This window comes from Electrona antarctica (genome assembly GCF_951216825.1).
Source record: "Electrona antarctica genome assembly, chromosome: 17".
NCBI classification, from domain to species: domain Eukaryota; kingdom Metazoa; phylum Chordata; class Actinopteri; order Myctophiformes; family Myctophidae; genus Electrona; species Electrona antarctica.
In genome coordinates this window covers 8,088,305-8,114,787 of record NC_136798.1, presented here as the reverse complement: position 1 = coordinate 8,114,787, position 26,483 = coordinate 8,088,305, and the positions used below count along the sequence as shown (strand labels likewise).

General features: G+C 42.8%; 7 protein-coding genes across 7 annotated transcripts; all 7 read right to left on the bottom strand.

The window, feature by feature from the left end:
• Positions 1-2: 2 nt before the first annotated feature.
• LOC306940622 (hatching enzyme 1.2-like) lies at positions 3-3,792 on the bottom strand (the record flags this gene model as incomplete). The annotated part of the gene is made up of 2 exons (XM_079525721.1): positions 3-40; positions 3,024-3,792. 2 exons carry the CDS (start codon positions 3,790-3,792, stop codon positions 3-5), a joined length of 807 nt encoding a protein of 268 aa, XP_079381847.1.
• A 12-nt stretch (positions 3,793-3,804) lies between these two features.
• LOC306940621 (hatching enzyme 1.2-like) lies at positions 3,805-7,594 on the bottom strand (the record flags this gene model as incomplete). Its single annotated transcript, XM_079525720.1, has 2 exons — positions 3,805-3,842; positions 6,826-7,594. 2 exons carry the CDS (start codon positions 7,592-7,594, stop codon positions 3,805-3,807), a joined length of 807 nt encoding a protein of 268 aa, XP_079381846.1.
• A 12-nt stretch (positions 7,595-7,606) lies between these two features.
• Positions 7,607-11,396, bottom strand: LOC306940620 (hatching enzyme 1.2-like; the record flags this gene model as incomplete). The annotated part of the gene is made up of 2 exons (XM_079525719.1): positions 7,607-7,644; positions 10,628-11,396. 2 exons carry the CDS (start codon positions 11,394-11,396, stop codon positions 7,607-7,609), a joined length of 807 nt encoding a protein of 268 aa, XP_079381845.1.
• A 12-nt stretch (positions 11,397-11,408) lies between these two features.
• Positions 11,409-15,198, bottom strand: LOC306940619 (hatching enzyme 1.2-like; the record flags this gene model as incomplete). The annotated part of the gene is made up of 2 exons (XM_079525718.1): positions 11,409-11,446; positions 14,430-15,198. The coding sequence occupies 2 exons, from the start codon at positions 15,196-15,198 to the stop codon at positions 11,409-11,411; spliced, it is 807 nt and encodes a 268-aa protein (XP_079381844.1).
• Positions 15,199-15,210: 12 nt separating this feature from the next.
• LOC306940618 (hatching enzyme 1.2-like) lies at positions 15,211-18,997 on the bottom strand (the record flags this gene model as incomplete). The annotated part of the gene is made up of 2 exons (XM_079525717.1): positions 15,211-15,248; positions 18,229-18,997. The coding sequence occupies 2 exons, from the start codon at positions 18,995-18,997 to the stop codon at positions 15,211-15,213; spliced, it is 807 nt and encodes a 268-aa protein (XP_079381843.1).
• A 12-nt stretch (positions 18,998-19,009) lies between these two features.
• On the bottom strand, positions 19,010-22,680 carry LOC306940617 (hatching enzyme 1.2-like; the record flags this gene model as incomplete). Its single annotated transcript, XM_079525716.1, has 2 exons — positions 19,010-19,047; positions 21,912-22,680. 2 exons carry the CDS (start codon positions 22,678-22,680, stop codon positions 19,010-19,012), a joined length of 807 nt encoding a protein of 268 aa, XP_079381842.1.
• Positions 22,681-22,692: 12 nt separating this feature from the next.
• Positions 22,693-26,482, bottom strand: LOC306940616 (hatching enzyme 1.2-like; the record flags this gene model as incomplete). The annotated part of the gene is made up of 2 exons (XM_079525715.1): positions 22,693-22,730; positions 25,714-26,482. 2 exons carry the CDS (start codon positions 26,480-26,482, stop codon positions 22,693-22,695), a joined length of 807 nt encoding a protein of 268 aa, XP_079381841.1.
• Between the last annotated feature and the right edge of the window lies 1 nt (position 26,483).

The following is a 26,483-nucleotide window of genomic DNA, read 5'->3' as shown; positions in this document are numbered from 1 at the left end:
CTTCAGGGGTCTTTCTTGGTCCCTGATGGCGCTGGAGAGTCTGTGGAGACGGGATGCTGGGAGCTTGGTGAATGAGTCTTCTGAGTCCTTAGCTTTTATACTGACCTGTGTAGGTGTGTCTGCTGGAGGATTAAGGGTTGTGTCCAGGCCACTAAAGCCTAAACAAACCTGTGAAGGCAGAACTCCTCAGACCAACCTGTTGTTTCAACAGGGTCTGTATTCCTCAGTCATTACAGGGACAACTAGTGTTGGTTAATGAGGTGGGAAGGTTTGCATTACATCTTAGACATTCAGCTGACTCTAAATTGTGAAACTTTAAATGTTGTCTTTAATATTATTTTTATATCCATAATAATTTACATGACTGTTGCATTCATGAAATAAATGAATTATGACGTTTTTCTATATATAGATTTAGCAAAAACAAAAGGCCAGCATAATTACCCTGTTAATATAATGACAGAAACATGCAATTGAGCAACAACCTGCTAGTTTAATAATAGAATAAAGGGCAAACAATGAACATTCACTTACATTGAGGGGAGTGACATAAATCCCTGTGTATGTAAGCTGTTGCTTTACTCTGTATATCTCAGAATGACAATTTATTGAACTCTCTACTGTATTCTCTTTGACTCCGTGTCATGGTAACTTTAACTGAGTATTTCAGACTCAAGATTTTCTTTAGCTATCAGTTGTGGTTAATTATTTTTATCATCATTAATTTGCTTTGAGTTTGTATTAACAGATTTGCATGATTGGCACGGCTGCAAACAATCAAATTTCACCAATCTTAATGAAGCTATGGAAAAACTACAAAATGTGCTCCACTGAACCAGGTCAGGTAGGCTATAATATAGGCTAATGATGTGAAAATGGTGCAATTTCTTCCTAGGCCTTTCACGGCAATCAGGCTTTAGAAGGCAGAGGTTCTGCTCTGGCATCCAGGGAGTGTGTGCACAGTTTCACGTTGATCAGGTCAACGATGCCGGAGATTAGCTGTCCACAAACGGACGGACGGACGGACGGACAGACGGACGGACAGGGTGCAAAACATAGTTTCTGCAATAATCAACTACACTTTAGAAACAAGCCCAAATAAGCTACTACACTTATCACACCCGTGTGAAGTCAGTGGTGCAACTCCGTGTGGGGGTCCCCGGGGGGTCCCCGGAAGTTCCAGACCCACAAGACCACAGCCATGGTGCCGGCACGGTTTTGGCGAGCCGCCCCACGTCAGACACGGTAGAGAAATTACAGAGTTACCATGTGGGGGTCCCTCTACTGTACTGTCACTGTACTGTACTGGCACACCCGAAATCATCATACTGTATATACAGTTAATATGTGCGTGTGTGTTTGTGTGTGTGTTAGGTTGCGCACAGGTGGTGAAAAACCACCATGCTATTTTCGTGCTCATACCCACCCAGCCAGACACCCAGCCAGGCAGCCAGCCAGCCACACACATAGCTCGGTAAGGGAGTGGTTGCACCATTCAAGTGACTTTACAGGAGAGAAAAAAAAGAAAAAACAGAAAAACTGCCCAAAGTCGCTTATAATGAGCAGACATGGCAACACTGGGCCAACACTGTGCAGGTGTGCTGGGGCAACCGGTGTGTGTCATTTGGTCAATTAAAGTCTATGAGATTAAAGGAGCATTTAAGGGCAGATTCAAACCATGGTCCCGGGTGCTCACTCGGGACCACTTGTCAGATGTTGTAGTAGTGTGAATGCTGCGTACCGTTCCCCGGAGCGGGTCACCCAACCATTCCCAGGACCGAGGTAGGCTCGGGACCCATTGAAGTGTCCTCGGATACGGATCGATGCAATATGATATGAAAGCATTGAATAGCCTACAGTTGAATGAAGCATACTCGGGTGCGGAAGAATCAAGGCCAATGTGAATCATGGCCAGCGGGGACCAGGCAATTGTATTTGGGAACAGTTTGAATCAAACAGACTCAGTGTGAATCTGCCCATAAACACAGACAAAACACACAGATATATAGCTCTGATTCCTAAGGTATTGTTTATTAGGTGTTAGGTGTAATCTGTACTTTAACTATTGTCAATTTAGATGAGTTACAAGTTCCTTTTTAGTGAAATATCTAAAATGTGCTGTGATATTTAGTTACTGTTGAATAGACCTATGTTGATGGTTATAAAAAGTAGAAGTCTGCCTGTATCTCCAGCTCTTTTTGCCTAAAATGCAACATTGCTTTCTCACTCAACAGTAAACAAACTGACATACAAGCTCAAAATACGTCACAATGCAACACATTGTGAGCTTGTAGATCTGCTATTTTCAAAATATTTTTTATATATTTGAAAACTTAATTGAAACGGGACATTCTGCATAATGAGTAATGAGTACTTTTGCTACTTTAAGTATAGTTTGATGTCAGTACTTTTGTACCTTACTCATTTTTGAATTCCGGACTTTTACTTGTAACTAAGTACTTCTATATTGCAGTATTGGTACTTTAACTTAAGTACAAAATGTGATCTGATGGATTGTGATCTGTAGATCTGTTATTTTCGGAATATACTGTACCTACAACTATATGTCATGCTTTAGAGATGGGGTTGAATACAGAGAGTAGAGAGTATACCCTGCAGTTTTGCATATTTTAAATATGTAAAACCTGTTATAATTTATCTATATGGGTACATATTATTATATTGGTATAATTGCTTTTATAAATTAAACTTAACTGAAATCAAATGAACAATATTCAGAGTTGGAATACGAATATATGACACAATTACAAACTTTATTAAAATTGTAACTTGTTGAGAGAAAGCTATACGAGGTAGAAGAGAGGTCAGCTCACATTGCAGTTGATTTGTTTCAATGTAAGTACAGTATCAGACAGTATCAGACACAGTGTACAGTATCAGAAAATGTGATCAGAGAGACAAATCAAACAATCTGGAGATGGAATTTGATTCAGCCTTTTCTTCTTTTTCCTTGACCAGGTTTTCCTGTTTCACGATTTTCCTTTGCTCAAGGAAGTCTTTGCATTCGTACAGCTTGTTAATCCTCAGGATGTCGATATCAGACATGCCCTGTCTCTGGCCGATCTGCACGTTGGCGTTTGGGATGGGGGTGATGCTGTCTTTGCCGTACTGGATAGAGAAGGCCGTTTTACCGTAGTGCATGACGGAGGAGTAGTCATAGGGGGTGTCCAGGTTGTTGGTGTTCTGCTTGTAGAAGTTGTATTGCATGTCGTTGTGGATGTTGTCCCAGTTGATGAGGACGTAGTCGTCACGGTCGCTCCTGGTCTGCTCGTGCTGGAAGCCCAGGGCATGGTTGATCTCGTGCTGGATGACGCCGTGGTGCAGGCAGCCCCTACGGTTGATAGAGATCACTTGCTTGCCTCCTACTCTGCCTAGACTAGACCAGCATCCATCACTGTTCTCAAAGCTGATGTAGTCTTGCTCGTACTGACGTGGCTCAAAGCGGACACAGGTGCTGTCGGTGAAGGTCTGCATGGCTCTTTCAAGCTTCTTCCTGTCCCATTTGTTGAAGTCGCTGCTCACCGTGTAGGGGATCGTCACCGAGCCATCAAAGTCTTTCTCCCACAGGCAGTTGTAATAGAAACAGTACATGGCGTTTCTGGTTCTGGGAGCGACCATGTCTCCCTCCACAAGGAACTGCCTGGAGCCGTTGTTGGAAGTCAGAATGATGGTGCTGATGTCTGCCTGGACTCCAGATTCACTTCTTTCTTCCAGAATGGGATGGGCCTGGGAGAGGCCCAGCAGTAGCAGGAGGCTGAAAAAGATCTTCATCTTCTGGGTCCTTCAGGGGTCTTTCTTGGTCCCTGATGGCGCTGGAGAGTCTGTGGAGACGGGATGCTGGGAGCTTGGTGAATGAGTCTTCTGAGTCCTTAGCTTTTATACTGACCTGTGTAGGTGTGTCTGCTGGAGGATTAAGGGTTGTGTCCAGGCCACTAAAGCCTAAACAAACCTGTGAAGGCAGAACTCCTCAGACCAACCTGTTGTTTCAACAGGGTCTGTATTCCTCAGTCATTACAGGGACAACTAGTGTTGGTTAATGAGGTGGGAAGGTTTGCATTACATCTTAGACATTCAGCTGACTCTAAATTGTGAAACTTTAAATGTTGTCTTTAATATTATTTTTATATCCATAATAATTTACATGACTGTTGCATTCATGAAATAAATGAATTATGACGTTTTTCTATATATAGATTTAGCAAAAACAAAAGGCCAGCATAATTACCCTGTTAATATAATGACAGAAACATGCAATTGAGCAACAACCTGCTAGTTTAATAATAGAATAAAGGGCAAACAATGAACATTCACTTACATTGAGGGGAGTGACATAAATCCCTGTGTATGTAAGCTGTTGCTTTACTCTGTATATCTCAGAATGACAATTTATTGAACTCTCTACTGTATTCTCTTTGACTCCGTGTCATGGTAACTTTAACTGAGTATTTCAGACTCAAGATTTTCTTTAGCTATCAGTTGTGGTTAATTATTTTTATCATCATTAATTTGCTTTGAGTTTGTATTAACAGATTTGCATGATTGGCACGGCTGCAAACAATCAAATTTCACCAATCTTAATGAAGCTATGGAAAAACTACAAAATGTGCTCCACTGAACCAGGTCAGGTAGGCTATAATATAGGCTAATGATGTGAAAATGGTGCAATTTCTTCCTAGGCCTTTCACGGCAATCAGGCTTTAGAAGGCAGAGGTTCTGCTCTGGCATCCAGGGAGTGTGTGCACAGTTTCACGTTGATCAGGTCAACGATGCCGGAGATTAGCTGTCCACAAACGGACGGACGGACGGACGGACAGACGGACGGACAGGGTGCAAAACATAGTTTCTGCAATAATCAACTACACTTTAGAAACAAGCCCAAATAAGCTACTACACTTATCACACCCGTGTGAAGTCAGTGGTGCAACTCCGTGTGGGGGTCCCCGGGGGGTCCCCGGAAGTTCCAGACCCACAAGACCACAGCCATGGTGCCGGCACGGTTTTGGCGAGCCGCCCCACGTCAGACACGGTAGAGAAATTACAGAGTTACCATGTGGGGGTCCCTCTACTGTACTGTCACTGTACTGTACTGGCACACCCGAAATCATCATACTGTATATACAGTTAATATGTGCGTGTGTGTTTGTGTGTGTGTTAGGTTGCGCACAGGTGGTGAAAAACCACCATGCTATTTTCGTGCTCATACCCACCCAGCCAGACACCCAGCCAGGCAGCCAGCCAGCCACACACATAGCTCGGTAAGGGAGTGGTTGCACCATTCAAGTGACTTTACAGGAGAGAAAAAAAAGAAAAAACAGAAAAACTGCCCAAAGTCGCTTATAATGAGCAGACATGGCAACACTGGGCCAACACTGTGCAGGTGTGCTGGGGCAACAGGTGTGTGTCATTTGGTCAATTAAAGTCTATGAGATTAAAGGAGCATTTAAGGGCAGATTCAAACCATGGTCCCGGGTGCTCACTCGGGACCACTTGTCAGATGTTGTAGTAGTGTGAATGCTGCGTACCGTTCCCCGGAGCGGGTCACCCAACCATTCCCAGGACCGAGGTAGGCTCGGGACCCATTGAAGTGTCCTCGGATACGGATCGATGCAATATGATATGAAAGCATTGAATAGCCTACAGTTGAATGAAGCATACTCGGGTGCGGAAGAATCAAGGCCAATGTGAATCATGGCCAGCGGGGACCAGGCAATTGTATTTGGGAACAGTTTGAATCAAACAGACTCAGTGTGAATCTGCCCATAAACACAGACAAAACACACAGATATATAGCTCTGATTCCTAAGGTATTGTTTATTAGGTGTTAGGTGTAATCTGTACTTTAACTATTGTCAATTTAGATGAGTTACAAGTTCCTTTTTAGTGAAATATCTAAAATGTGCTGTGATATTTAGTTACTGTTGAATAGACCTATGTTGATGGTTATAAAAAGTAGAAGTCTGCCTGTATCTCCAGCTCTTTTTGCCTAAAATGCAACATTGCTTTCTCACTCAACAGTAAACAAACTGACATACAAGCTCAAAATACGTCACAATGCAACACATTGTGAGCTTGTAGATCTGCTATTTTCAAAATATTTTTTATATATTTGAAAACTTAATTGAAACGGGACATTCTGCATAATGAGTAATGAGTACTTTTGCTACTTTAAGTATAGTTTGATGTCAATACTTTTGTACCTTACTCATTTTTGAATTCCGGACTTTTACTTGTAACTAAGTACTTCTATATTGCAGTATTGGTACTTTAACTTAAGTACAAAATGTGATCTGATGGATTGTGATCTGTAGATCTGTTATTTTCGGAATATACTGTACCTACAACTATATGTCATGCTTTAGAGATGGGGTTGAATACAGAGAGTAGAGAGTATACCCTGCAGTTTTGCATATTTTAAATATGTAAAACCTGTTATAATTTATCTATATGGGTACATATTATTATATTGGTATAATTGCTTTTATAAATTAAACTTAACTGAAATCAAATGAACAATATTCAGAGTTGGAATACGAATATATGACACAATTACAAACTTTATTAAAATTGTAACTTGTTGAGAGAAAGCTATACGAGGTAGAAGAGAGGTCAGCTCACATTGCAGTTGATTTGTGTCAATGTAAGTACAGTATCAGACAGTATCAGACACAGTGTACAGTATCAGAAAATGTGATCAGAGAGACAAATCAAACAATCTGGAGATGGAATTTGATTCAGCCTTTTCTTCTTTTTCCTTGACCAGGTTTTCCTGTTTCACGATTTTCCTTTGCTCAAGGAAGTCTTTGCATTCGTACAGCTTGTTAATCCTCAGGATGTCGATATCAGACATGCCCTGTCTCTGGCCGATCTGCACGTTGGCGTTTGGGATGGGGGTGATGCTGTCTTTGCCGTACTGGATAGAGAAGGCCGTTTTACCGTAGTGCATGACGGAGGAGTAGTCATAGGGGGTGTCCAGGTTGTTGGTGTTCTGCTTGTAGAAGTTGTATTGCATGTCGTTGTGGATGTTGTCCCAGTTGATGAGGACGTAGTCGTCACGGTCGCTCCTGGTCTGCTCGTGCTGGAAGCCCAGGGCATGGTTGATCTCGTGCTGGATGACGCCGTGGTGCAGGCAGCCCCTACGGTTGATAGAGATCACTTGCTTGCCTCCTACTCTGCCTAGACTAGACCAGCATCCATCACTGTTCTCAAAGCTGATGTAGTCTTGCTCGTACTGACGTGGCTCAAAGCGGACACAGGTGCTGTCGGTGAAGGTCTGCATGGCTCTTTCAAGCTTCTTCCTGTCCCATTTGTTGAAGTCGCTGCTCACCGTGTAGGGGATCGTCACCGAGCCATCAAAGTCTTTCTCCCACAGGCAGTTGTAATAGAAACAGTACATGGCGTTTCTGGTTCTGGGAGCGACCATGTCTCCCTCCACAAGGAACTGCCTGGAGCCGTTGTTGGAAGTCAGAATGATGGTGCTGATGTCTGCCTGGACTCCAGATTCACTTCTTTCTTCCAGAATGGGATGGGCCTGGGAGAGGCCCAGCAGTAGCAGGAGGCTGAAAAAGATCTTCATCTTCTGGGTCCTTCAGGGGTCTTTCTTGGTCCCTGATGGCGCTGGAGAGTCTGTGGAGACGGGATGCTGGGAGCTTGGTGAATGAGTCTTCTGAGTCCTTAGCTTTTATACTGACCTGTGTAGGTGTGTCTGCTGGAGGATTAAGGGTTGTGTCCAGGCCACTAAAGCCTAAACAAACCTGTGAAGGCAGAACTCCTCAGACCAACCTGTTGTTTCAACAGGGTCTGTATTCCTCAGTCATTACAGGGACAACTAGTGTTGGTTAATGAGGTGGGAAGGTTTGCATTACATCTTAGACATTCAGCTGACTCTAAATTGTGAAACTTTAAATGTTGTCTTTAATATTATTTTTATATCAATAATAATTTACATGACTGTTGCATTCATGAAATAAATGAATTATGACGTTTTTCTATATATAGATTTAGCAAAAACAAAAGGCCAGCATAATTACCCTGTTAATATAATGACAGAAACATGCAATTGAGCAACAACCTGCTAGTTTAATAATAGAATAAAGGGCAAACAATGAACATTCACTTACATTGAGGGGAGTGACATAAATCCCTGTGTATGTAAGCTGTTGCTTTACTCTGTATATCTCAGAATGACAATTTATTGAACTCTCTACTGTATTCTCTTTGACTCCGTGTCATGGTAACTTTAACTGAGTATTTCAGACTCAATATTTTCTTTAGCTATCAGTTGTGGTTAATTATTTTTATCATCATTAATTTGCTTTGAGTTTGTATTAACAGATTTGCATGATTGGCACGGCTGCAAACAATCAAATTTCACCAATCTTAATGAAGCTATGGAAAAACTACAAAATGTGCTCCACTGAACCAGGTCAGGTAGGCTATAATATAGGCTAATGATGTGAAAATGGTGCAATTTCTTCCTAGGCCTTTCACGGCAATCAGGCTTTAGAAGGCAGAGGTTCTGCTCTGGCATCCAGGGAGTGTGTGCACAGTTTCACGTTGATCAGGTCAACGATGCCGGAGATTAGCTGTCCACAAACGGACGGACGGACGGACGGACAGACGGACGGACAGGGTGCAAAACATAGTTTCTGCAATAATCAACTACACTTTAGAAACAAGCCCAAATAAGCTACTACACTTATCACACCCGTGTGAAGTCAGTGGTGCAACTCCGTGTGGGGGTCCCCGGGGGGTCCCCGGAAGTTCCAGACCCACAAGACCACAGCCATGGTGCCGGCACGGTTTTGGCGAGCCGCCCCACGTCAGACACGGTAGAGAAATTACAGAGTTACCATGTGGGGGTCCCTCTACTGTACTGTCACTGTACTGTACTGGCACACCCGAAATCATCATACTGTATATACAGTTAATATGTGCGTGTGTGTTTGTGTGTGTGTTAGGTTGCGCACAGGTGGTGAAAAACCACCATGCTATTTTCGTGCTCATACCCACCCAGCCAGACACCCAGCCAGGCAGCCAGCCAGCCACACACATAGCTCGGTAAGGGAGTGGTTGCACCATTCAAGTGACTTTACAGGAGAGAAAAAAAAGAAAAAACAGAAAAACTGCCCAAAGTCGCTTATAATGAGCAGACATGGCAACACTGGGCCAACACTGTGCAGGTGTGCTGGGGCAACAGGTGTGTGTCATTTGGTCAATTAAAGTCTATGAGATTAAAGGAGCATTTAAGGGCAGATTCAAACCATGGTCCCGGGTGCTCACTCGGGACCACTTGTCAGATGTTGTAGTAGTGTGAATGCTGCGTACCGTTCCCCGGAGCGGGTCACCCAACCATTCCCAGGACCGAGGTAGGCTCGGGACCCATTGAAGTGTCCTCGGATACGGATCGATGCAATATGATATGAAAGCATTGAATAGCCTACAGTTGAATGAAGCATACTCGGGTGCGGAAGAATCAAGGCCAATGTGAATCATGGCCAGCGGGGACCAGGCAATTGTATTTGGGAACAGTTTGAATCAAACAGACTCAGTGTGAATCTGCCCATAAACACAGACAAAACACACAGATATATAGCTCTGATTCCTAAGGTATTGTTTATTAGGTGTTAGGTGTAATCTGTACTTTAACTATTGTCAATTTAGATGAGTTACAAGTTCCTTTTTAGTGAAATATCTAAAATGTGCTGTGATATTTAGTTACTGTTGAATAGACCTATGTTGATGGTTATAAAAAGTAGAAGTCTGCCTGTATCTCCAGCTCTTTTTGCCTAAAATGCAACATTGCTTTCTCACTCAACAGTAAACAAACTGACATACAAGCTCAAAATACGTCACAATGCAACACATTGTGAGCTTGTAGATCTGCTATTTTCAAAATATTTTTTATATATTTGAAAACTTAATTGAAACGGGACATTCTGCATAATGAGTAATGAGTACTTTTGCTACTTTAAGTATAGTTTGATGTCAATACTTTTGTACCTTACTCATTTTTGAATTCCGGACTTTTACTTGTAACTAAGTACTTCTATATTGCAGTATTGGTACTTTAACTTAAGTACAAAATGTGATCTGATGGATTGTGATCTGTAGATCTGTTATTTTCGGAATATACTGTACCTACAACTATATGTCATGCTTTAGAGATGGGGTTGAATACAGAGAGTAGAGAGTATACCCTGCAGTTTTGCATATTTTAAATATGTAAAACCTGTTATAATTTATCTATATGGGTACATATTATTATATTGGTATAATTGCTTTTATAAATTAAACTTAACTGAAATCAAATGAACAATATTCAGAGTTGGAATACGAATATATGACACAATTACAAACTTTATTAAAATTGTAACTTGTTGAGAGAAAGCTATACGAGGTAGAAGAGAGGTCAGCTCACATTGCAGTTGATTTGTGTCAATGTAAGTACAGTATCAGACAGTATCAGACACAGTGTACAGTATCAGAAAATGTGATCAGAGAGACAAATCAAACAATCTGGAGATGGAATTTGATTCAGCCTTTTCTTCTTTTTCCTTGACCAGGTTTTCCTGTTTCACGATTTTCCTTTGCTCAAGGAAGTCTTTGCATTCGTACAGCTTGTTAATCCTCAGGATGTCGATATCAGACATGCCCTGTCTCTGGCCGATCTGCACGTTGGCGTTTGGGATGGGGGTGATGCTGTCTTTGCCGTACTGGATAGAGAAGGCCGTTTTACCGTAGTGCATGACGGAGGAGTAGTCATAGGGGGTGTCCAGGTTGTTGGTGTTCTGCTTGTAGAAGTTGTATTGCATGTCGTTGTGGATGTTGTCCCAGTTGATGAGGACGTAGTCGTCACGGTCGCTCCTGGTCTGCTCGTGCTGGAAGCCCAGGGCATGGTTGATCTCGTGCTGGATGACGCCGTGGTGCAGGCAGCCCCTACGGTTGATAGAGATCACTTGCTTGCCTCCTACTCTGCCTAGACTAGACCAGCATCCATCACTGTTCTCAAAGCTGATGTAGTCTTGCTCGTACTGACGTGGCTCAAAGCGGACACAGGTGCTGTCGGTGAAGGTCTGCATGGCTCTTTCAAGCTTCTTCCTGTCCCATTTGTTGAAGTCGCTGCTCACCGTGTAGGGGATCGTCACCGAGCCATCAAAGTCTTTCTCCCACAGGCAGTTGTAATAGAAACAGTACATGGCGTTTCTGGTTCTGGGAGCGACCATGTCTCCCTCCACAAGGAACTGCCTGGAGCCGTTGTTGGAAGTCAGAATGATGGTGCTGATGTCTGCCTGGACTCCAGATTCACTTCTTTCTTCCAGAATGGGATGGGCCTGGGAGAGGCCCAGCAGTAGCAGGAGGCTGAAAAAGATCTTCATCTTCTGGGTCCTTCAGGGGTCTTTCTTGGTCCCTGATGGCGCTGGAGAGTCTGTGGAGACGGGATGCTGGGAGCTTGGTGAATGAGTCTTCTGAGTCCTTAGCTTTTATACTGACCTGTGTAGGTGTGTCTGCTGGAGGATTAAGGGTTGTGTCCAGGCCACTAAAGCCTAAACAAACCTGTGAAGGCAGAACTCCTCAGACCAACCTGTTGTTTCAACAGGGTCTGTATTCCTCAGTCATTACAGGGACAACTAGTGTTGGTTAATGAGGTGGGAAGGTTTGCATTACATCTTAGACATTCAGCTGACTCTAAATTGTGAAACTTTAAATGTTGTCTTTAATATTATTTTTATATCCATAATAATTTACATGACTGTTGCATTCATGAAATAAATGAATTATGACGTTTTTCTATATATAGATTTAGCAAAAACAAAAGGCCAGCATAATTACCCTGTTAATATAATGACAGAAACATGCAATTGAGCAACAACCTGCTAGTTTAATAATAGAATAAAGGGCAAACAATGAACATTCACTTACATTGAGGGGAGTGACATAAATCCCTGTGTATGTAAGCTGTTGCTTTACTCTGTATATCTCAGAATGACAATTTATTGAACTCTCTACTGTATTCTCTTTGACTCCGTGTCATGGTAACTTTAACTGAGTATTTCAGACTCAAGATTTTCTTTAGCTATCAGTTGTGGTTAATTATTTTTATCATCATTAATTTGCTTTGAGTTTGTATTAACAGATTTGCATGATTGGCACGGCTGCAAACAATCAAATTTCACCAATCTTAATGAAGCTATGGAAAAACTACAAAATGTGCTCCACTGAACCAGGTCAGGTAGGCTATAATATAGGCTAATGATGTGAAAATGGTGCAATTTCTTCCTAGGCCTTTCACGGCAATCAGGCTTTAGAAGGCAGAGGTTCTGCTCTGGCATCCAGGGAGTGTGTGCACAGTTTCACGTTGATCAGGTCAACGATGCCGGAGATTAGCTGTCCACAAACGGACGGACGGACGGACGGACAGACGGACGGACAGGGTGCAAAACATAGTTTCTGCAATAATCAACTACACTTTAGAAACAAGCCCAAATAAGCTACTACACTTATCACACCCGTGTGAAGTCAGTGGTGCAACTCCGTGTGGGGGTCCCCGGGGGGTCCCCGGAAGTTCCAGACCCACAAGACCACAGCCATGGTGCCGGCACGGTTTTGGCGAGCCGCCCCACGTCAGACACGGTAGAGAAATTACAGAGTTACCATGTGGGGGTCCCTCTACTGTACTGTCACTGTACTGTACTGGCACACCCGAAATCATCATACTGTATATACAGTTAATATGTGCGTGTGTGTTTGTGTGTGTGTTAGGTTGCGCACAGGTGGTGAAAAACCACCATGCTATTTTCGTGCTCATACCCACCCAGCCAGACACCCAGCCAGGCAGCCAGCCAGCCACACACATAGCTCGGTAAGGGAGTGGTTGCACCATTCAAGTGACTTTACAGGAGAGAAAAAAAAGAAAAAACAGAAAAACTGCCCAAAGTCGCTTATAATGAGCAGACATGGCAACACTGGGCCAACACTGTGCAGGTGTGCTGGGGCAACAGGTGTGTGTCATTTGGTCAATTAAAGTCTATGAGATTAAAGGAGCATTTAAGGGCAGATTCAAACCATGGTCCCGGGTGCTCACTCGGGACCACTTGTCAGATGTTGTAGTAGTGTGAATGCTGCGTACCGTTCCCCGGAGCGGGTCACCCAACCATTCCCAGGACCGAGGTAGGCTCGGGACCCATTGAAGTGTCCTCGGATACGGATCGATGCAATATGATATGAAAGCATTGAATAGCCTACAGTTGAATGAAGCATACTCGGGTGCGGAAGAATCAAGGCCAATGTGAATCATGGCCAGCGGGGACCAGGCAATTGTATTTGGGAACAGTTTGAATCAAACAGACTCAGTGTGAATCTGCCCATAAACACAGACAAAACACACAGATATATAGCTCTGATTCCTAAGGTATTGTTTATTAGGTGTTAGGTGTAATCTGTACTTTAACTATTGTCAATTTAGATGAGTTACAAGTTCCTTTTTAGTGAAATATCTAAAATGTGCTGTGATATTTAGTTACTGTTGAATAGACCTATGTTGATGGTTATAAAAAGTAGAAGTCTGCCTGTATCTCCAGCTCTTTTTGCCTAAAATGCAACATTGCTTTCTCACTCAACAGTAAACAAACTGACATACAAGCTCAAAATACGTCACAATGCAACACATTGTGAGCTTGTAGATCTGCTATTTTCAAAATATTTTTTATATATTTGAAAACTTAATTGAAACGGGACATTCTGCATAATGAGTAATGAGTACTTTTGCTACTTTAAGTATAGTTTGATGTCAGTACTTTTGTACCTTACTCATTTTTGAATTCCGGACTTTTACTTGTAACTAAGTACTTCTATATTGCAGTATTGGTACTTTAACTTAAGTACAAAATGTGATCTGATGGATTGTGATCTGTAGATCTGTTATTTTCGGAATATACTGTACCTACAACTATATGTCATGCTTTATAGATGGGGTTGAATACAGAGAGTAGAGAGTATACCCTGCAGTTTTGCATATTTTAAATATGTAAAACCTGTTATAATTTATCTATATGGGTACATATTATTATATTGGTATAATTGCTTTTATAAATTAAACTTAACTGAAATCAAATGAACAATATTCAGAGTTGGAATACGAATATATGACACAATTACAAACTTTATTAAAATTGTAACTTGTTGAGAGAAAGCTATACGAGGTAGAAGAGAGGTCAGCTCACATTGCAGTTGATTTGTTTCAATGTAAGTACAGTATCAGACAGTATCAGACACAGTGTACAGTATCAGAAAATGTGATCAGAGAGACAAATCAAACAATCTGGAGATGGAATTTGATTCAGCCTTTTCTTCTTTTTCCTTGACCAGGTTTTCCTGTTTCACGATTTTCCTTTGCTCAAGGAAGTCTTTGCATTCGTACAGCTTGTTAATCCTCAGGATGTCGATATCAGACATGCCCTGTCTCTGGCCGATCTGCACGTTGGCGTTTGGGATGGGGGTGATGCTGTCTTTGCCGTACTGGATAGAGAAGGCCGTTTTACCGTAGTGCATGACGGAGGAGTAGTCATAGGGGGTGTCCAGGTTGTTGGTGTTCTGCTTGTAGAAGTTGTATTTCATGTCGTTGTGGATGTTGTCCCAGTTGATGAGGACGTAGTCGTCACGGTCGCTCCTGGTCTGCTCGTGCTGGAAGCCCAGGGCATGGTTGATCTCGTGCTGGATGACGCCGTGGTGCAGGCAGCCCCTACGGTTGATAGAGATCACTTGCTTGCCTCCTACTCTGCCTAGACTAGACCAGCATCCATCACTGTTCTCAAAGCTGATGTAGTCTTGCTCGTACTGATGTGGCTCAAAGCGGACACAGGTGCTGTCGGTGAAGGTCTGCATGGCTCTTTCAAGCTTCTTCCTGTCCCATTTGTTGAAGTCGCTGCTCACCGTGTAGGGGATTGTCACCGAGCCATCAAAGTCTTTCTCCCACAGGCAGTTGTAATAGAAACAGTACATGGCGTTTCTGGTTCTGGGAGCGACCATGTCTCCCTCCACAAGGAACTGCCTGGAGCCGTTGTTGGAAGTCAGAATGATGGTGCTGATGTCTGCCTGGACTCCAGATTCACTTCTTTCTTCCAGAATGGGATGGGCCTGGGAGAGGCCCAGCAGTAGCAGGAGGCTGAAAAAGATCTTCATCTTCTGGGTCCTTCAGGGGTCTTTCTTGGTCCCTGATGGCGCTGGAGAGTCTGTGGAGACGGGATGCTGGGAGCTTGGTGAATGAGTCTTCTGAGTCCTTAGCTTTTATACTGACCTGTGTAGGTGTGTCTGCTGGAGGATTAAGGGTTGTGTCCAGGCCACTAAAGCCTAAACAAACCTGTGAAGGCAGAACTCCTCAGACCAACCTGTTGTTTCAACAGGGTCTGTATTCCTCAGTCATTACAGGGACAACTAGTGTTGGTTAATGAGGTGGGAAGGTTTGCATTACATCTTAGACATTCAGCTGACTCTAAATTGTGAAACTTTAAATGTTGTCTTTAATATTATTTTTATATCCATAATAATTTACATGACTGTTGCATTCATGAAATAAATGAATTATGACGTTTTTCTATATATAGATTTAGCAAAAACAAAAGGCCAGCATAATTACCCTGTTAATATAATGACAGAAACATGCAATTGAGCAACAACCTGCTAGTTTAATAATAGAATAAAGGGCAAACAATGAACATTCACTTACATTGAGGGGAGTGACATAAATCCCTGTGTATGTAAGCTGTTGCTTTACTCTGTATATCTCAGAATGACAATTTATTGAACTCTCTACTGTATTCTCTTTGACTCCGTGTCATGGTAACTTTAACTGAGTATTTCAGACTCAAGATTTTCTTTAGCTATCAGTTGTGGTTAATTATTTTTATCATCATTAATTTGCTTTGAGTTTGTATTAACAGATTTGCATGATTGGCACGGCTGCAAACAATCAAATTTCACCAATCTTAATGAAGCTATGGAAAAACTACAAAATGTGCTCCACTGAACCAGGTCAGGTAGGCTATAATATAGGCTAATGATGTGAAAATGGTGCAATTTCTTCCTAGGCCTTTCACGGCAATCAGGCTTTAGAAGGCAGAGGTTCTGCTCTGGCATCCAGGGAGTGTGTGCACAGTTTCACGTTGATCAGGTCAACGATGCCGGAGATTAGCTGTCCACAAACGGACGGACGGACGGACGGACGGACGGACAGACGGACGGACAGGGTGCAAAACATAGTTTCTGCAATAATCAACTACACTTTAGAAACAAGCCCAAATAAGCTACTACACTTATCACACCCGTGTGAAGTCAGTGGTGCAACTCCGTGTGGGGGTCCCCGGAAGTTCCAGACCCACAAGACCACAGCCATGGTGCCGGCACGGTTTTGGCGAGCCGCCCCACGTCAGACACGGTAGAGAAATTACAGAGTTACCATGTGGGGGTCCCTCTACTGTACTGTCACTGTACTGTACTGGCACACCCGAAATCATCATACTGTATATACAGTTAATATGTGCGTGTGTGTTTGTGTGTGTGTTAGGTTGCGCACAGGTGGTGAAAAACCACCATGCTATTTTCGTGCTCATACCCACCCAGCCAGACACCCAGCCAGGCAGCCAGCCAGCCACACACATAGCTCGGTAAGGGAGTGGTTGCACCATTCAAGTGACTTTACAGGAGAGAAAAAAAAGAAAAAACAGAAAAACTGCCCAAAGTCGCTTATAATGAGCAGACATGGCAACACTGGGCCAACACTGTGCAGGTGTGCTGGGGCAACAGGTGTGTGTCATTTGGTCAATTAAAGTCTATGAGATTAAAGGAGCATTTAAGGGCAGATTCAAACCATGGTCCCGGGTGCTCACTCGGGACCACTTGTCAGATGTTGTAGTAGTGTGAATGCTGCGTACCGTTCCCCGGAGCGGGTCACCCAACCATTCCCAGGACCGAGGTAGGCTCGGGACCCATTGAAGTGTCCTCGGATACGGATCGATGCAATATGATATGAAAGCATTGAATAGCCTACAGTTGAATGAAGCATACTCGGGTGCGGAAGAATCAAGGCCAATGTGAATCATGGCCAGCGGGGACCAGGCAATTGTATTTGGGAACAGTTTGAATCAAACAGACTCAGTGTGAATCTGCCCATAAACACAGACAAAACACACAGATATATAGCTCTGATTCCTAAGGTATTGTTTATTAGGTGTTAGGTGTAATCTGTACTTTAACTATTGTCAATTTAGATGAGTTACAAGTTCCTTTTTAGTGAAATATCTAAAATGTGCTGTGATATTTAGTTACTGTTGAATAGACCTATGTTGATGGTTATAAAAAGTAGAAGTCTGCCTGTATCTCCAGCTCTTTTTGCCTAAAATGCAACATTGCTTTCTCACTCAACAGTAAACAAACTGACATACAAGCTCAAAATACGTCACAATGCAACACATTGTGAGCTTGTAGATCTGCTATTTTCAAAATATTTTTTATATATTTGAAAACTTAATTGAAACGGGACATTCTGCATAATGAGTAATGAGTACTTTTGCTACTTTAAGTATAGTTTGATGTCAGTACTTTTGTACCTTACTCATTTTTGAATTCCGGACTTTTACTTGTAACTAAGTACTTCTATATTGCAGTATTGGTACTTTAACTTAAGTACAAAATGTGATCTGATGGATTGTGATCTGTAGATCTGTTATTTTCGGAATATACTGTACCTACAACTATATGTCATGCTTTAGAGATGGGGTTGAATACAGAGAGTAGAGAGTATACCCTGCAGTTTTGCATATTTTAAATATGTAAAACCTGTTATAATTTATCTATATGGGTACATATTATTATATTGGTATAATTGCTTTTATAAATTAAACTTAACTGAAATCAAATGAACAATATTCAGAGTTGGAATACGAATATATGACACAATTACAAACTTTATTAAAATTGTAACTTGTTGAGAGAAAGCTATACGAGGTAGAAGAGAGGTCAGCTCACATTGCAGTTGATTTGTTTCAATGTAAGTACAGTATCAGACAGTATCAGACACAGTGTACAGTATCAGAAAATGTGATCAGAGAGACAAATCAAACAATCTGGAGATGGAATTTGATTCAGCCTTTTCTTCTTTTTCCTTGACCAGGTTTTCCTGTTTCACGATTTTCCTTTGCTCAAGGAAGTCTTTGCATTCGTACAGCTTGTTAATCCTCAGGATGTCGATATCAGACATGCCCTGTCTCTGGCCGATCTGCACGTTGGCGTTTGGGATGGGGGTGATGCTGTCTTTGCCGTACTGGATAGAGAAGGCCGTTTTACCGTAGTGCATGACGGAGGAGTAGTCATAGGGGGTGTCCAGGTTGTTGGTGTTCTGCTTGTAGAAGTTGTATTGCATGTCGTTGTGGATGTTGTCCCAGTTGATGAGGACGTAGTCGTCACGGTCGCTCCTGGTCTGCTCGTGCTGGAAGCCCAGGGCATGGTTGATCTCGTGCTGGATGACGCCGTGGTGCAGGCAGCCCCTACGGTTGATAGAGATCACTTGCTTGCCTCCTACTCTGCCTAGACTAGACCAGCATCCATCACTGTTCTCAAAGCTGATGTAGTCTTGCTCGTACTGACGTGGCTCAAAGCGGACACAGGTGCTGTCGGTGAAGGTCTGCATGGCTCTTTCAAGCTTCTTCCTGTCCCATTTGTTGAAGTCGCTGCTCACCGTGTAGGGGATCGTCACCGAGCCATCAAAGTCTTTCTCCCACAGGCAGTTGTAATAGAAACAGTACATGGCGTTTCTGGTTCTGGGAGCGACCATGTCTCCCTCCACAAGGAACTGCCTGGAGCCGTTGTTGGAAGTCAGAATGATGGTGCTGATGTCTGCCTGGACTCCAGATTCACTTCTTTCTTCCAGAATGGGATGGGCCTGGGAGAGGCCCAGCAGTAGCAGGAGGCTGAAAAAGATCTTCATCTTCTGGGTCCTTCAGGGGTCTTTCTTGGTCCCTGATGGCGCTGGAGAGTCTGTGGAGACGGGATGCTGGGAGCTTGGTGAATGAGTCTTCTGAGTCCTTAGCTTTTATACTGACCTGTGTAGGTGTGTCTGCTGGAGGATTAAGGGTTGTGTCCAGGCCACTAAAGCCTAAACAAACCTGTGAAGGCAGAACTCCTCAGACCAACCTGTTGTTTCAACAGGGTCTGTATTCCTCAGTCATTACAGGGACAACTAGTGTTGGTTAATGAGGTGGGAAGGTTTGCATTACATCTTAGACATTCAGCTGACTCTAAATTGTGAAACTTTAAATGTTGTCTTTAATATTATTTTTATATCCATAATAATTTACATGACTGTTGCATTCATGAAATAAATGAATTATGACGTTTTTCTATATATAGATTTAGCAAAAACAAAAGGCCAGCATAATTACCCTGTTAATATAATGACAGAAACATGCAATTGAGCAACAACCTGCTAGTTTAATAATAGAATAAAGGGCAAACAATGAACATTCACTTACATTGAGGGGAGTGACATAAATCCCTGTGTATGTAAGCTGTTGCTTTACTCTGTATATCTCAGAATGACAATTTATTGAACTCTCTACTGTATTCTCTTTGACTCCGTGTCATGGTAACTTTAACTGAGTATTTCAGACTCAAGATTTTCTTTAGCTATCAGTTGTGGTTAATTATTTTTATCATCATTAATTTGCTTTGAGTTTGTATTAACAGATTTGCATGATTGGCACGGCTGCAAACAATCAAATTTCACCAATCTTAATGAAGCTATGGAAAAACTACAAAATGTGCTCCACTGAACCAGGTCAGGTAGGCTATAATATAGGCTAATGATGTGAAAATGGTGCAATTTCTTCCTAGGCCTTTCACGGCAATCAGGCTTTAGAAGGCAGAGGTTCTGCTCTGGCATCCAGGGAGTGTGTGCACAGTTTCACGTTGATCAGGTCAACGATGCCGGAGATTAGCTGTCCACAAACGGACGGACGGACAGACGGATGGACAGGGTGCAAAACATAGTTTCTGCAATAATCAACTACACTTTAGAAACAAGCCCAAATAAGCTACTACACTTATCACACCCGTGTGAAGTCAGTGGTGCAACTCCGTGTGGGGGTCCCCGGGGGGTCCCCGGAAGTTCCAGACCCACAAGACCACAGCCATGGTGCCGGCACGGTTTTGGCGAGCCGCCCCACGTCAGACACGGTAGAGAAATTACAGAGTTACCATGTGGGGGTCCCTCTACTGTACTGTCACTGTACTGTACTGGCACACCCGAAATCATCATACTGTATATACAGTTAATATGTGCGTGTGTGTGTTTGTGTGTGTGTTAGGTTGCGCACAGGTGGTGAAAAACCACCATGCTATTTTCGTGCTCATACCCACCCAGCCAGACACCCAGCCAGGCAGCCAGCCAGCCACACACATAGCTCGGTAAGGGAGTGGTTGCACCATTCAAGTGACTTTACAGGAGAGAAAAAAAAGAAAAAACAGAAAAACTGCCCAAAGTCGCTTATAATGAGCAGACATGGCAACACTGGGCCAACACTGTGCAGGTGTGCTGGGGCAACAGGTGTGTGTCATTTGGTCAATTAAAGTCTATGAGATTAAAGGAGCATTTAAGGGCAGATTCAAACCATGGTCCCGGGTGCTCACTCGGGACCACTTGTCAGATGTTGTAGTAGTGTGAATGCTGCGTACCGTTCCCCGGAGCGGGTCACCCAACCATTCCCAGGACCGAGGTAGGCTCGGGACCCATTGAAGTGTCCTCGGATACGGATCGATGCAATATGATATGAAAGCATTGAATAGCCTACAGTTGAATGAAGCATACTCGGGTGCGGAAGAATCAAGGCCAATGTGAATCATGGCCAGCGGGGACCAGGCAATTGTATTTGGGAACAGTTTGAATCAAACAGACTCAGTGTGAATCTGCCCATAAACACAGACAAAACACACAGATATATAGCTCTGATTCCTAAGGTATTGTTTATTAGGTGTTAGGTGTAATCTGTACTTTAACTATTGTCAATTTAGATGAGTTACAAGTTCCTTTTTAGTGAAATATCTAAAATGTGCTGTGATATTTAGTTACTGTTGAATCAAAATACGTCACAATGCAACACATTGTGAGCTTGTAGATCTGCTATTTTCAAAATATTTTTTATATATTTGAAAACTTAATTGAAACGGGACATTCTGCATAATGAGTAATGAGTACTTTTGCTACTTTAAGTATAGTTTGATGTCAATACTTTTGTACCTTACTCATTTTTGAATTCCGGACTTTTACTTGTAACTAAGTACTTCTATATTGCAGTATTGGTACTTTAACTTAAGTACAAAATGTGATCTGATGGATTGTGATCTGTAGATCTGTTATTTTCGGAATATACTGTACCTACAACTATATGTCATGCTTTAGAGATGGGGTTGAATACAGAGAGTAGAGAATATACCCTGCAGTTTTGCATATTTTAAATATGTAAAACCTGTTATAATTTATCTATATGGGTACATATTATTATATTGGTATAATTGCTTTTATAAATTAAACTTAACTGAAATCAAATGAACAATATTCAGAGTTGGAATACGAATATATGACACAATTACAAACTTTATTAAAATTGTAACTTGTTGAGAGAAAGCTATACGAGGTAGAAGAGAGGTCAGCTCACATTGCAGTTGATTTGTTTCAATGTAAGTACAGTATCAGACAGTATCAGACACAGTGTACAGTATCAGAAAATGTGATCAGAGAGACAAATCAAACAATCTGGAGATGGAATTTGATTCAGCCTTTTCTTCTTTTTCCTTGACCAGGTTTTCCTGTTTCACGATTTTCCTTTGCTCAAGGAAGTCTTTGCATTCGTACAGCTTGTTAATCCTCAGGATGTCGATATCAGACATGCCCTGTCTCTGGCCGATCTGCACGTTGGCGTTTGGGATGGGGGTGATGCTGTCTTTGCCGTACTGGATAGAGAAGGCCGTTTTACCGTAGTGCATGACGGAGGAGTAGTCATAGGGGGTGTCCAGGTTGTTGGTGTTCTGCTTGTAGAAGTTGTATTGCATGTCGTTGTGGATGTTGTCCCAGTTGATGAGGACGTAGTCGTCACGGTCGCTCCTGGTCTGCTCGTGCTGGAAGCCCAGGGCATGGTTGATCTCGTGCTGGATGACGCCGTGGTGCAGGCAGCCCCTACGGTTTATAGAGATCACTTGCTTGCCTCCTACTCTGCCTAGACTAGACCAGCATCCATCACTGTTCTCAAAGCTGATGTAGTCTTGCTCGTACTGACGTGGCTCAAAGCGGACACAGGTGCTGTCGGTGAAGGTCTGCATGGCTCTTTCAAGCTTCTTCCTGTCCCATTTGTTGAAGTCGCTGCTCACCGTGTAGGGGATCGTCACCGAGCCATCAAAGTCTTTCTCCCACAGGCAGTTGTAATAGAAACAGTACATGGCGTTTCTGGTTCTGGGAGCGACCATGTCTCCCTCCACAAGGAACTGCCTGGAGCCGTTGTTGGAAGTCAGAATGATGGTGCTGATGTCTGCCTGGACTCCAGATTCACTTCTTTCTTCCAGAATGGGATGGGCCTGGGAGAGGCCCAGCAGTAGCAGGAGGCTGAAAAAGATCTTCATCTTCTGGGTCCTTCAGGGGTCTTTCTTGGTCCCTGATGGCGCTGGAGAGTCTGTGGAGACGGGATGCTGGGAGCTTGGTGAATGAGTCTTCTGAGTCCTTAGCTTTTATACTGACCTGTGTAGGTGTGTCTGCTGGAGGATTAAGGGTTGTGTCCAGGCCACTAAAGCCTAAACAAACCTGTGAAGGCAGAACTCCTCAGACCAACCTGTTGTTTCAACAGGGTCTGTATTCCTCAGTCATTACAGGGACAACTAGTGTTGGTTAATGAGGTGGGAAGGTTTGCATTACATCTTAGACATTCAGCTGACTCTAAATTGTGAAACTTTAAATGTTGTCTTTAATATTATTTTTATATCCATAATAATTTACATGACTGTTGCATTCATGAAATAAATGAATTATGACGTTTTTCTATATATAGATTTAGCAAAAACAAAAGGCCAGCATAATTACCCTGTTAATATAATGACAGAAACATGCAATTGAGCAACAACCTGCTAGTTTAATAATAGAATAAAGGGCAAACAATGAACATTCACTTACATTGAGGGGAGTGACATAAATCCCTGTGTATGTAAGCTGTTGCTTTACTCTGTATATCTCAGAATGACAATTTATTGAACTCTCTACTGTATTCTCTTTGACTCCGTGTCATGGTAACTTTAACTGAGTATTTCAGACTCAAGATTTTCTTTAGCTATCAGTTGTGGTTAATTATTTTTATCATCATTAATTTGCTTTGAGTTTGTATTAACAGATTTGCATGATTGGCACGGCTGCAAACAATCAAATTTCACCAATCTTAATGAAGCTATGGAAAAACTACAAAATGTGCTCCACTGAACCAGGTCAGGTAGGCTATAATATAGGCTAATGATGTGAAAATGGTGCAATTTCTTCCTAGGCCTTTCACGGCAATCAGGCTTTAGAAGGCAGAGGTTCTGCTCTGGCATCCAGGGAGTGTGTGCACAGTTTCACGTTGATCAGGTCAACGATGCCGGAGATTAGCTGTCCACAAACGGACGGACGGACGGACGGACAGACGGACGGACAGGGTGCAAAACATAGTTTCTGCAATAATCAACTACACTTTAGAAACAAGCCCAAATAAGCTACTACACTTATCACACCCGTGTGAAGTCAGTGGTGCAACTCCGTGTGGGGGTCCCCGGGGGGTCCCCGGAAGTTCCAGACCCACAAGACCACAGCCATGGTGCCGGCACGGTTTTGGCGAGCCGCCCCACGTCAGACACGGTAGAGAAATTACAGAGTTACCATGTGGGGGTCCCTCTACTGTACTGTCACTGTACTGTACTGGCACACCCGAAATCATCATACTGTATATACAGTTAATATGTGCGTGTGTGTTTGTGTGTGTGTTAGGTTGCGCACAGGTGGTGAAAAACCACCATGCTATTTTCGTGCTCATACCCACCCAGCCAGACACCCAGCCAGGCAGCCAGCCAGCCACACACATAGCTCGGTAAGGGAGTGGTTGCACCATTCAAGTGACTTTACAGGAGAGAAAAAAAAGAAAAAACAGAAAAACTGCCCAAAGTCGCTTATAATGAGCAGACATGGCAACACTGGGCCAACACTGTGCAGGTGTGCTGGGGCAACAGGTGTGTGTCATTTGGTCAATTAAAGTCTATGAGATTAAAGGAGCATTTAAGGGCAGATTCAAACCATGGTCCCGGGTGCTCACTCGGGACCACTTGTCAGATGTTGTAGTAGTGTGAATGCTGCGTACCGTTCCCCGGAGCGGGTCACCCAACCATTCCCAGGACCGAGGTAGGCTCGGGACCCATTGAAGTGTCCTCGGATACGGATCGATGCAATATGATATGAAAGCATTGAATAGCCTACAGTTGAATGAAGCATACTCGGGTGCGGAAGAATCAAGGCCAATGTGAATCATGGCCAGCGGGGACCAGGCAATTGTATTTGGGAACAGTTTGAATCAAACAGACTCAGTGTGAATCTGCCCATAAACACAGACAAAACACACAGATATATAGCTCTGATTCCTAAGGTATTGTTTATTAGGTGTTAGGTGTAATCTGTACTTTAACTATTGTCAATTTAGATGAGTTACAAGTTCCTTTTTAGTGAAATATCTAAAATGTGCTGTGATATTTAGTTACTGTTGAATAGACCTATGTTGATGGTTATAAAAAGTAGAAGTCTGCCTGTATCTCCAGCTCTTTTTGCCTAAAATGCAACATTGCTTTCTCACTCAACAGTAAACAAACTGACATACAAGCTCAAAATACGTCACAATGCAACACATTGTGAGCTTGTAGATCTGCTATTTTCAAAATATTTTTTATATATTTGAAAACTTAATTGAAACGGGACATTCTGCATAATGAGTAATGAGTACTTTTGCTACTTTAAGTATAGTTTGATGTCAGTACTTTTGTACCTTACTCATTTTTGAATTCCGGACTTTTACTTGTAACTAAGTACTTCTATATTGCAGTATTGGTACTTTAACTTAAGTACAAAATGTGATCTGATGGATTGTGATCTGTAGATCTGTTATTTTCGGAATATACTGTACCTACAACTATATGTCATGCTTTAGAGATGGGGTTGAATACAGAGAGTAGAGAGTATACCCTGCAGTTTTGCATATTTTAAATATGTAAAACCTGTTATAATTTATCTATATGGGTACATATTATTATATTGGTATAATTGCTTTTATAAATTAAACTTAACTGAAATCAAATGAACAATATTCAGAGTTGGAATACGAATATATGACACAATTACAAACTTTATTAAAATTGTAACTTGTTGAGAGAAAGCTATACGAGGTAGAAGAGAGGTCAGCTCACATTGCAGTTGATTTGTTTCAATGTAAGTACAGTATCAGACAGTATCAGACACAGTGTACAGTATCAGAAAATGTGATCAGAGAGACAAATCAAACAATCTGGAGATGGAATTTGATTCAGCCTTTTCTTCTTTTTCCTTGACCAGGTTTTCCTGTTTCACGATTTTCCTTTGCTCAAGGAAGTCTTTGCATTCGTACAGCTTGTTAATCCTCAGGATGTCGATATCAGACATGCCCTGTCTCTGGCCGATCTGCACGTTGGCGTTTGGGATGGGGGTGATGCTGTCTTTGCCGTACTGGATAGAGAAGGCCGTTTTACCGTAGTGCATGACGGAGGAGTAGTCATAGGGGGTGTCCAGGTTGTTGGTGTTCTGCTTGTAGAAGTTGTATTGCATGTCGTTGTGGATGTTGTCCCAGTTGATGAGGACGTAGTCGTCACGGTCGCTCCTGGTCTGCTCGTGCTGGAAGCCCAGGGCATGGTTGATCTCGTGCTGGATGACGCCGTGGTGCAGGCAGCCCCTACGGTTGATAGAGATCACTTGCTTGCCTCCTACTCTGCCTAGACTAGACCAGCATCCATCACTGTTCTCAAAGCTGATGTAGTCTTGCTCGTACTGACGTGGCTCAAAGCGGACACAGGTGCTGTCGGTGAAGGTCTGCATGGCTCTTTCAAGCTTCTTCCTGTCCCATTTGTTGAAGTCGCTGCTCACCGTGTAGGGGATCGTCACCGAGCCATCAAAGTCTTTCTCCCACAGGCAGTTGTAATAGAAACAGTACATGGCGTTTCTGGTTCTGGGAGCGACCATGTCTCCCTCCACAAGGAACTGCCTGGAGCCGTTGTTGGAAGTCAGAATGATGGTGCTGATGTCTGCCTGGACTCCAGATTCACTTCTTTCTTCCAGAATGGGATGGGCCTGGGAGAGGCCCAGCAGTAGCAGGAGGCTGAAAAAGATCTTCATC